This window comes from Sinocyclocheilus anshuiensis, unplaced genomic scaffold (assembly GCF_001515605.1).
Source record: "Sinocyclocheilus anshuiensis isolate Anshui unplaced genomic scaffold, SAMN03320099.WGS_v1.1 scaffold3199, whole genome shotgun sequence".
Taxonomy (NCBI): Eukaryota; Metazoa; Chordata; class Actinopteri; order Cypriniformes; family Cyprinidae; genus Sinocyclocheilus; species Sinocyclocheilus anshuiensis.
The window spans coordinates 213,996-226,321 of NW_015544133.1; the positions used below are offsets into that span (position 1 = coordinate 213,996).

General features: G+C 37.4%; 1 protein-coding gene across 1 annotated transcript in view; it reads left to right on the forward strand.

Moving 5' to 3' along the window:
* The window catches only part of LOC107694905 (voltage-dependent calcium channel gamma-1 subunit-like), a 6,661-nt gene extending 2,375 nt beyond the window's left edge, over positions 1-4,286 (forward strand). The window contains exons 2-5 of the mRNA XM_016494618.1: positions 1,695-1,769; positions 2,044-2,181; positions 2,417-2,670; positions 4,220-4,286. Coding sequence (XP_016350104.1) covers positions 1,695-1,769; positions 2,044-2,181; positions 2,417-2,646 — 443 coding nt within the window. The 3' untranslated portion in view covers positions 2,647-2,670; positions 4,220-4,286. The remainder of the gene's footprint in view (positions 1-1,694; positions 1,770-2,043; positions 2,182-2,416; positions 2,671-4,219) is intronic.
* The last annotated feature ends 8,040 nt before the right edge of the window (positions 4,287-12,326 follow it).

Here is a 12,326-nt window from a genome sequence, read left to right on the forward strand (position 1 = left end):
GAGAGAGAGAGATAGTTATAGATATATATGTTTGTATGTATAGTGCAAATATTGACAGATACAGTTTACACAAATAGAATTAGCAGTATTTTCTTTGCTCTAATTATATTGTAAGAGGCTATTTATATACCTACAGCTATAATAACAACATGGTAATAATGATTATTATTGTTATAATTAAATGGATTAATTACATTTAAAATGAAATTATTAAAATCATAAATTTATGCTGCCTTCATATACCTAAAGCCCCGACACCTAACACTAACCATATTAAATATGCTGACCAGTAAAAGTATAAAAAATATATATATATATATTTTTTGCCCCAAACTTGAATTCAAGCTTATACTTCAGCTTGAATTTAACAATTTAATTTACTTTTTTTAACACGTTAAAACATAGCAGCTGTGTGAGAGCGTGTGTGACTGCCCTTGTAAATGTAGTCAGTAAAAGCTATAATTAGGCTGTGTAAATAGTCAGCTGTCTCAAGAAGGGAGACACTCTGAATTTAAGAGCGGTACAATTCCATTACTGTGACTGACGGTCACATCTGAGAGAACAGTATAGATGCCTGCCACCTTTTTCTCAACACAGACACACCTATTGGCCCTCAAATAATACCCTTTTGACTGTGGCCCAAATCATCAGGAAACTCTATAGGGCAAAATTAAAACTTATATTATACTAACAGTGACATTTTTTCAGAACATATCAAATTTCGCTGATCTATAGCTGTAGTATTAGTAAATATAAAATAAATTACTTGACTTGAATGCTTCTTCCTCTCCCTACTTTATTGGTGCTGCCTTGCAAAGCAGTTCAAAAAGAGGCATTGATTTTATTTGAACAAGAGAGGATGTGGTGGTACAAACTGACAGGCAGGTTTGAAAGTACAGGATGACAAAAACCTTTTACAGTCGTCACTTTTTAGATCAATGACAGTTTCAGGGAGTGCGTGACTATTAAAAAAATAATGTTGCAATTAGCTTTGCTCCGTGTCATATTAAACAAATATAAACATAAATTATCTTGGACAAGTGATATGTGCCTGAGAGGCTGTTTTTGTGCCAATCATCGCATCAATACAAGGCTCTTGATTCTACCGTTTGTTTTTTATTTGGCACAACATGAAAGAGTATCTCAACATGCCACGCTGAACTACAGCAATATATTTTGTCAGTCATCATGGGAAAATATAGTTGTGAAACCAGACCTACATCTCATCAGTCATTTCTTTAAATAAAGTAATACCATTCCAGGTGAACAACACCAGACTGGAAGATTTTGTTACAAACCCTTTCTCCCTTTTTACATTGATTGTCTCATTAAAGCATTGCAATCTTGTCTTCTGCCTCATGTGTTCATTCTTTGTCACACTGGCAGAGTCATGGAGCCAACTCTGAGACTAACAGTTGTCAAATAACTCAGCATTTATATTTAGCTGCTCGTGAAATTACATGAGATGTAAAAAAAAAAAAACCTCTGCAGTTAACACTTAAGGCAACAGGTGACTCACACAAGAATTCTTGTGAGGGGCTGAATAGCCCCATGCTAATAATAAGCCACTGATCAGCAAAAGTGTTTTATTTATTTTTTCAGAATACAAAATATATTTTTACATAAACATTGTTATATTAGGTTTCTTTAAAATATATAATAAATAATAATATTCATCTTTTTTTTCCCCCCAGAAATCAACTGCTCTTACTTCAGACACTTCACACCAGGGGAAGATTCTGAGATCTTTGAAGTTAAAACTCAAAGAGGTGAGTTCATAGTCAAACCAATACTAGCCTGAACTGACTTTACATTTTATTGTATTGGTTGGATAATGCTTTTGTGCACCATTACTTCTGCTATATGTACTTTAAAGGGTGATGAAATGGGAAAGAGTCATAGGTATAGTGGACAGTTATCCACAAACTAAATTAAATGTTTATAAAGACTTCTAAGACGGAGCTCTGAAGCATGATATATTATCATATTATATTTGAAAATCATTGTCATTGACATGTAGCTCTTGCTGATTTCTCTACTCAGAATACAACATCTCAGCAGCTGCCATAGCCATCTTCAGTCTTGTCTTCATGATTCTGGGCACATTGTGTGTGTTGGGTTCCCTCAGAAAGGGAAAGGACTATCTGTTCAAGCCTGCCGGCATGTTCTTTGCTTTTGCAGGTAGTATGGAACATCTAATCCTTCTCTTACAAATAATTTACATTACACACTGCATTTTAGAAAATTACCTTACCGAAAAAAGTATTTGGACACTTGTTTGAATTGATAACAATCAACATTTATTTTAAGGAAAGATAGCACAAATACACTTTGCAGTTAAAACATTTCACAAAAGAAACAAGAAAGTACTTTTGAGGCCACTGTGCATTGATTTTCATGTCTTTTCTGTCCTCAGGTCTGTGTGCTATCATCTCAGTAGAGGTAATGCGTCAGTCAGTCAAGAGGATGATAGAAAGTGAGGACACTATCTGGATCGAGTATTACTATTCCTGGTCTTTTGCGTGTGCGTGCACGGGTTTTGTCCTGCTCCTCCTCAGTGGAATTGGTCTGCTGCTCGTCTCCATGCCACAGATGCCTAGAAATCCCTGGGAAACCTGCATGGATGCTGAGCCCGAACAGATATAGAGCAGGAATTCCAGATGCCAGCAGGTAAACCATTGTCTCACAATATATCTAGACCTCTTTGATACAATGTCAGAGCTTGACAAGCAGAGGTCATAAAATTAGCTCAGTAACTTCCTTTTTTCCCCCTTGCATACTGGCACTGAAGAATGTAGATGTATAACACACCCTTTTACATCAGACCATGCCAGCAAGTAGCCAAGCTTTTTGATCTTTATATTATTATTATTTACATATATGTAACATTTCACATCACAATGTATTAAATCTTGGAAATGTAATATGAAGAGTGCAGCTGGCTTTATGTTGCTAGAACTTTGTGTAATTATGCTGTACATTAACAGACATACAGGGAAAGTTTACGACTCTGGGATGGTTTAAATGGAGAAGGGTTGCAGAAGAATTGTGATTGTGAGCATATTGAAAGATTGAAAAGATTATTAACATCTGACTAATATTTTGATGATTATGTATTTGGAAAAGTTCATCTGCACTAATTTGCAGATAGTAAATAATAAGAAAATAAATCTCAATATGCAGTGGTGTAATGCCACAAGATTTTGCTCCAGAAAGCATAATTCAGGTCCTGTAAATGGGTTTATTTTTATTTTATTTTTTAAGATGTGTGAATGCTACTTTGGTTTTATTAATAGTCATTTTAACAATAATTCTCTTTTGCCTGGGCACAGTGATGTTCTCAACTGCCCTAAACAGAATGTAAATGTTTGGTCTGCTGTGGTTACTGAATGCTTGGCCAGACATTTTGGAATAATTTCAGATCTTGCAGGTGCAAAGAAAATGGCATCAATCTCACTCTTATGTGAAACAGTAAAACTTTCCAAGTTTACAGCTTCCTGAAATGAACCCACAAACTGTGTTTACAAGCTTGAAATGGAATGGCGTGCTCATTATTTTTTGAGAAGAATGTGCTTCTGTGATTTATAATTTAGGACCCTCTCAGGAATTGTGGTAATTTTTGGGTCTGCACAAGCCTGGTTTATCTATGTATCAAGCTGTAACCTGTATATCAGAACAAACCTGCACCCAAACTGCCCTGTAAAAAAAGATCTTAATATTAAATTTACTGTCTATTTAAATTCATCAGGCTTTTGGAAATTAATTGAAACATTATAGAACTTTTTAATCTGGTTCCTCAACAAACTCTTTTATAAAGTTGGCAATAGGATTTAGAGTGGTGGGGATCAATGTCACTGACAAAACACCAACAGGGTGTCAGATCCATAGCCTTGTGGGAAGTGTTAGGGCAACCAAAGTTTGAGTCCCTGCTTGTGGTCCTTTCCTGATCATGTTCCTCTCACTTCTCTCCTATCACTTTCTGTCATTGCTCTGAAGTAACAAAAAAAACAAACAAACAAAAAAAAAAACACCAGCTGGGTGAGCATACTGATAACAAAAAGCAAAAACTGTTTTTTTTTTTTTTTTAGAGTTTGTAGTGGCAGTTTGAATTGGTTTTTCAATGTCCTTTTACCACATTCTATGGAAAATTCATAAAAGCCATGTTTAATTTGACAGATAAAGCTTTGTAATTATTTCCTTTGATGTTGTTTGCATGCAGAACAAGAGACCATGGGTGTTTGGATCGTGTTATGCTGCCCAACGGAATAAATGTATTTCTGGTCTTACAACCCTATGTCATGTATTTCTAATAAAAAAAATAAGCTAGCTCCCATGTTCACATCGACGTTTATTCTGCCTCTTTTACTGTGATTTATTCAAAAGTGGCATAAAAAGATTGAGAGCTACAAAATTGATTTCATGTACACCTGCATCAGAGGTATTGATGTATTTAGATTGAATTGCATTTACTGTATTTATGTAGCTATTTTATAGTTTTACTACATAATATTATCTAGGTGTAGTTTAACAGTCATAATTTAGGTTTCCTCCATTTTGTGAATGACAGCTGTAGCTGTCTGATCTGCATGCTAATTATTTTCTTTCATTAAGAACTGTATGAACCACTTATGTTTACCATTCATTTTACCACTTCATAAATCTGATGTCAGTTAAAAGAAAAAAAAAAAACATTTGTCAACCAATCATACATACTGTATGTATACTAAAGCAAAATTAACCAGTGAATACTTACAAATTAAATATTATTTCATAGTATGTGATGATGTATCTACTGTCTGTAAGTGTCTCAAATGTCTTTTACTCTGGTGAGTCTTAAATTTCTTTTAATGCCATTTTATGCCATTTTCCTGGCACATTTCAGAGTGAATAGAGTTTTGGTAAAGAAAGCTTGACAGTACTGGTCAAAGTCAAGTCACCTTTATAAATATAGTGCTTTATACAAAAGAGATAATTTCAAAGCTGCTTCACAGTAACAAACAGGGAAGTAACAGAATGAGTGACGCCAATATCATCGAACATAAGATAAATCAAAATTCTGTTATAAAGTAGGTATAAATAGACAATAGTGTCATTATTCAGCTCCATTCAGTTCAGTGTTGATTCAGTTCAGTTCAATATCTGTGTAAAGATCATTAATTATATAACATATAATATATAATATATAACAAGTTCAATTCAGTGATAAGCAGCTCAGTTGAAGACAGTAGTGCAATTATTTAGCTCCAGTCAGTTCAATGTTGATTCAGTTCAGTTCTACCAGAAAGACTCAGAGACAGGGTTGCCAGGTTTTCACAACAAAACCTGCCCAATTGCTACTCAAAACTAGCCCAATGGTGTTTCGAGGTGGCTCCCCCGCTTCGTGGGGTAAAATTCACGTTTTTTGGCAGGGCTGCTCTGGTAAAATTCGCATTCCAGTGGCAAAATGTCACGTTCTTAGGGTCGCTTCAACCTGCGGCAACAGTGTTAAAGTAGCCCAATTCCGTGGGAAAACCGCGGACTTGGCAACACTGTTGATTCAGTTCAGTTCAATATCTGTGTAAAGATCATCAATTATAAAACAAGTTAAATTCAGTGATAAGCAGCTCAGTTGAAGACAGTAGTGCAATTATTTAGCTCCAGTCAGTTCAATGTTGATTCAGTTCAGTTCTACCAGAAAGACTCAGAGACAGGGTTGCCAGGTTTTCACAACAAAACCTGCCCAATTGCTACTCAAAACTAGCCCAATGGTGTTTCGAGGTGGCTCCCCCGCTTCGTGGGGTAAAATTCACGTTTTTTGGCAGGGCTGCTCTGGTAAAATTCGCATTCCAGTGGCAAAATGTCACGTTCTTAGGGTCGCTTCAACCTGCGGCAACAGTGTTAAAGTAGCCCAATTCCGTGGGAAAACCGCGGACTTGGCAACACTGCTCAGAGGGCAGGTGAACATCTATGTGATATTTATTCCACAAAGAATGAACAGATGTTAGCAAGCTACAATGATTCATGTCTAGGTGTATGGAAAAGTTCTTTGGCGTAGGCCCTGCCCTTTCCAAATTCTGGGCATATATCAGGATATTAATGTAGCAATTGCTGTGTTTGTCCTGAAAGGCTGCAAAACTCCTTAGAAAATTATTTAATAGTTGATATAGTTATGTCATGTCATATATAATATATTTATTTTTTATTTTACATAATGATTTTTCCCCCCACATTTGAGTGCATAAAGCAATGACGCTTTATGTCATATTATAAATGTGAGATGTCATTCTCAAGAGAGATGCACAATGCACCACATCAGTTGTCCCAGCTACAGACATATCTTTACAAGGGTAATGCTGTTATCTTTTTTATGTAGCGCTCAGGGGATTCGCTGGAATCAAGGCTCTAGGGAGATTTCTGAGGTCCTTTTAGACTTTGGGGACGCCAGCTGGGCTGAGGTAGGAACAGAGGAGTCCTATAAGCAGATTTTTCCACTAGAACTTGAAGATGATTTCTATCAACAGAACTTACATACATTATTCATTGGCATTATAGCCTACACACTGTCATAATTTAACTTCAGTCAAAATTAAAATTATAAAATTATATTGGAAATTATCATTGATTTCTCATTGGTTTGTTGTTAGACCTCTGCAAATGATTCAGAATGCAGCAGCACATCTTGTTTTCAATGAGCCCGTCACACCGATTCTCATCTCTCTGCACTGGCTTCCAGTCGTGGCTCGCATCAAGTTCAAGACATTGATGCTGGCCTACAGAACAGCCACGGGCTCTGCACCCTCCTATCTCCACTCACTCTTACAAGTCTACATCTCCTCCAGAAGCCTGTGGTCAGGAAATGAGCGGCACCTCGGCAAGGAATACAACAACAATCTCTTGTTGTATTCCTCAACTGTAAGTCGCTTTGGATAAAAGTGTCTGCCAAATGAATAAATGTAAATGTTAGGCTACAGTACAAGAACATCTTTACTGTATATTTCATATTAGCTGATTATTCTCAACATGCACAACATTCAGATTTCTCTCATGTTTCCAACTCATTTGATAGATGATTCAGGTTGTGAGTGCTACAAGAAAAATCAACACTCATGTACTCATCAATCATGTGCACATTAAACTATGCCAGAAACATTCTTTCAATTAATGAGTAACAGCGGATGAAAGGGAGATAAAATTTGGGTTAGATTTATTCCATATAGACTAGGATCCAAAAATTTATATAAAAAGTTTCACAAAAAAAAAAAAGAATAATATCAAAAATTTAAGTTTGAACTTGCTACTGTTGGTCAGGGCAATGTGGCTGTCATCTGGAGTCCAAATTACATTATAGTGCCATCCCAAAGAGGCACAAAATCACTTTCACAGACTTTCACCTTAACTGTTCCCTGCTGGTGGAATGACCTGCCAATTCGATCCAAGCAGCTTCTTAAGAGTCTTTAGCCATCGTCAAGAAATGTTGCTAACACCAGCACTCTCTATTATGTTTTTTTCTACGTACTTGTTTTCTTTTTATTTATTAAATGTTTTTCTAACATTAGTTTTCTCTATTCTTTTACTATTACTTGTGTTTTTTCTTATTTATTACAAAAAATAATAATAATTTGACCCTCTAAAACTAGCTCTTTATTCAGTTTCTGTTCTATCTACTTTTTATTCTTTTAATTTATTATATATATATATATATATATATATATATATATAAATATATAAACTGTGTCAGACTAACCGGGATTTGTCACAGCACTGACATATTGTTGCTCATTTTCATTGCTTCTATTGTCCTCATTTGTAAGTCGCTTGGATAAAAATGTCTGTGAAATGATTAAATTTAAATGTAATGTAAATGTAAATTGTGTGCATGTCTTGAAACTAGAAATCCACAAAGCTGATTTGCAAATGCACATGAAGTGATTCACAAATGTGTGCTGTGATCCTCAAATGCACATATGAGGGAAAACGCTCTCATGAGCATCAGTTGTCCCCCTGCAAAAGTCCTTAACGGTTTGCGTGGGTCTATGGCAGAGAATATCCTGACCTCCTTTAGAGCATAAAAAATTTATTTTTATGTGTGGAAGTGGAGGAGTGTTTCCTAAAATCAACATAAATCCGAGTTCCTCTGAAATAACATCACAGATGGCAAATGGCAGTCGACACAATTTCAATTGAACATGCTAAACATCAAGACACACTTTGTTGTGCTGGACTTTGACAGATGTAGAAGTGGAAGAAAGTGCAATACTATTAATTTCCAAACGCAAAAAAAAAAAAAAAAAATTAAAAGATATCATTGGCTCACCTGGAGCTTGTACAAAAGAGTTGCAGATAGTGCAAGCATAACCAACTTAGTCACCAATATGTTGTATATTTCCTTTAAAAAAAGATCAATCATAAAGGAAGGACATAAAAGCTCATGCAGATAGTATCTCCATTCTTTTACACAATTTCTCTCTCCTCTCTCGCTCCTCATTTATGGAACAAATCATCCTATACTCCCACCTAGTGGCATAAAGTTGCGTTTACCACTGAAGTCCATTTTAGGTGCAGATTGTGGTATAAACTGTGGAAAGAAAAATGTACAGGTAGATGTTTTCGAAAAACCCACGATAAAGAAATTAGGTCATGTGGCATCTATAGAACATGAGCCAAGTAATCTGAAGATATGATTTTGTGACTCATGGTTTCTGAAATATAACAAAAACATTTAATTCTACCTTTATTGATTGATTGATTGATTGATTGATTGATTGTGTAGTGTTTGGACCAGTCAGACACATAATTATTCATTATATTTAAGGAATAATCCAGTAAACCCCCTCACCCAAAAAAAAAACTCTGTGTTAGAGTTCTGTGAACAACCCCCAAAGAGCAACTAACACCCCAAAAAGGCAGAACAGGCCTCTGTTTACCATGGCAAGCAATGACAAATTATCTGATAACACTGGTTTTATTGCTCAATCTAGATTAAAGACCCATCTCTTTAACCTGGCATACACATAACACACTATCACATTTCTATAATTCAAATCTGTTAAAGGATTGTTAGGCTGCATTAATTAGGTCAACCCGAACCGGGAACACTTCCCATAACATTCGATACTCGTTACATTGTAAGAAGAATGGCATCTACGCTAATATTAGTCTCTTTCATTCTTATTTTGAGGTCACCATAGCTACCCAGATCCAGTCCGTATCCAGTCCAGATGGTGGATCAGCACCGAGAGACGACCTCTACAGCCCTGAATGTCAGCGGAGACCATGTCAACTAGATGCGCCCCAGAGACAGATCCTCTGTGAAGACCTCATCACCTCGACGACCATCGGCACAAGGCCACGGGAACCAGACAAGACCTCAGCACCTGTGTTGCAGCCTGGAATTAAACCACGCCATGCAGAGGAGAACTGCCCCCCGCCTGACCCTGGTTTCTCCCAAGGTTTTTTCTCCATTTCTGTCAACGATGACGTTTTGATTCCTTGCCACTGTTGCCTTTGGCTTGCTTAGTTGGGGATGCTTGACTGATTGCTCAGACACTATTGGAAGAGAACTGAACTGGATGATGACATCACTGAATCAACAATGAACTGACTTTAGCTGAAAAATGACTCTGTTATTATCTTCTTGCATCATTGACAAACTATTTTCCTGTTTGACTCTGTAAAGCTGCATTGACACAACCAGTATTGTATAAAGCGCTATACAAATAAAGGTGACTTGACTTGACTTGACTTGACTTGACTTGACTTGACTTGACTTGACTTGACTTGACTTGACTTGACTTGACTTGACTTGACTTGACTTGACTTGACTTGACTTGACTTGACTTGACTTGACTCAAAGGAATGCGGGCAGAGCAACTCTCACTCCATTTCCCCAAGACACATAATGCCCATAAAAATGGACTTTTCCCTATTCATTCATTGAAAACCTTCCAGGAATGAACATGCCTATCTCTAGGACATTTTGTGTATGATTATTACTGTTCTTGTATATTGTCTTGTGCATTGTATACTGTTTTATGCATGCTTATGATAGAGCCACTAGTTAATATAACCTCACCTATAGCATGTTTGGTATCTACGAATTTGTATCCTCCAAAAGCTTAGGTCACCATTGGCCCTTTGGCCTGTGGCCACGAAAATAACATTTCTTAGAGTTGATACGAAACTACACTGAATGTTCGCTGGACGAACAGATTTGTTGATTGTAATATTAATTCTGCTACAGTTACTACTGGCAGCTTATATAAATAATTATAATTAATTGTAATTATTTATATACATTTCCCTTTTGAGCTAATTTGCTACTATTGATTACCTGATCTATAGCACATCCGATTACTACCTTTTATTATCCTTACTAGTTTATGTTTTGGACCTTTGGCCTAAATTTCACATTTATACCATTTACATTTTTGTCTGTACATTCAGTTTTAGTATAAAGTATAAAAAGTATACAGCTTGAATTACATAAAGCCCACAATTATCTCTGCACTTGGGTCCTTGCTCTCCATATTACCAGCTCTGATATCTAGAGCAGTGCTTCTCAAATCTTTTTTAGGTGATGGAATGCTTCAGCAGTAAAATTTGCTGACTACTTAATACCCCACATCTGGGGAACCACCAGCACCAGCAGTGTGGTAATTGGTGTAAAAATGTTTTCGTAGATGACATTATAATGTAGTTTACAAATAGCATGTTGGTAACTCATGCACTAGCATCTTATAATAAACCGATTAGGGAACGAGACACTACGTCCTTTAGTGCAATAGTTCTCAAACCTGTCCTGGGGACCCCTCACCATGTCTCCCTCATCTAACACAGGTGTGTTAGATGAGGGAGACATGCAAAATGTGCACTGGTGTGGTGTCCCCAGGACAGGTTTGAGAACCACTGCTCTAGTGGACACTATGGGAAATAATATCAGCATGACCGGTGTCTGAAACAAATGTGAAAACATTCCAAATCCAGCCCGTGACATCATTAGCAGAGCATCCGGAAGTATAAGAGAGTGCCTGTAATGCACGTCATCAACTTCTTTGTCTGAAGGAGACGTGAAACAGACAGGCTCTAGGCATGACAAGGGAACGCAGTGTCTCGTTCCCTCTCCGGAAGCCATGGTTACATGCGTAACCCGAGACGTTGCCCTTCAAGGGAACTCGCACTGTGTCCTCTAGTGGACACTATGGAGAACGAAATACCCACTATGCCATGCCTCAGTGAATGCCTATCCACCAGGTAAGTGAGCACCAAAAATAGTGGCAAACATTTAAAAGGAGGCCAAAGAGCAGCTAGTCAAAGGGAACTGTCCACAGACATCGATGTTTCAGGTGAACCACCGTAAATACACAGGCAGCCCGACCTGAGATGCTGCTAAGAAGAGAGCAAGAAACCCTACTTAAAACCCCAAATCACTGGGGAGGGGCATCTTCCTACAATCTTTATAAAAAGGGATAGCCATCAAAGGAAACTGTTCTTTAACAGGTACATATTTGATAAACTTCAGCTTAAAGGCCCGTAACATCATTAGCAGAGCACCCGGAAGTATAAGAGAGTGCCTGTAATGCACGTCATCAACTTCTTTGTCTGAAGGAGGCATGAAACAGGCAGGCTCTAGGCATGACAAGGGAACGCAATGTCTCGTTCCCTCTCCGGAAGCCATGGTTACATGCGTAACCTGAGATGTTGCCCTTCAAGGGAACTCGCACTGTGTCCTCTAGTGGACACTATGGAGAACGAAATACCCACTATGCCATGCCTCGGTGAATGCCTATCCACCAGGTGAGTGAGCACCAAAAATAATGGCAAACATTTAAAAGGAGGCCAAAGAGCAGCTAGTCAAAGGGAACTGTCCACAGACAGCTACCAACTTTGATGTTTCAGGTGGACCACCATATATACACAGGCAGCCTTGGCGTTCACACCAAGAACAATAACTATAAAGATAATTATATTAGCATCCACACCAGCGGATGATATTATCTGTTTATTCCAAGTGCTGTCAATGTTTTTATCGTTCATCAGTTGAAAAAAATCGTTCTGAAAGTGATTCCAATGATATCGTTTCTCTGTGCCTTTATAATTATAGCTGTGGTGTGGACTCTGCTATTCTTTAAAACCCGAAGTAGTGTGGTTTTGCCCGAAGTACTGTGGCTGAGTAAACTGTTTTAAAAATTTAACATAAAACCCAAAGTAATGTGATTTTGTCCGACATACTGTGACAGTGTTACATTTTTAACGGTTTAGTGTAGTGAAGTGTAAGGCCCGACGGAGTGTGGCAGAGTCTGAAGCAGTGAAAAATTTAGTTTAGAAGCCCAACGTAGTGTGGCTGTTTT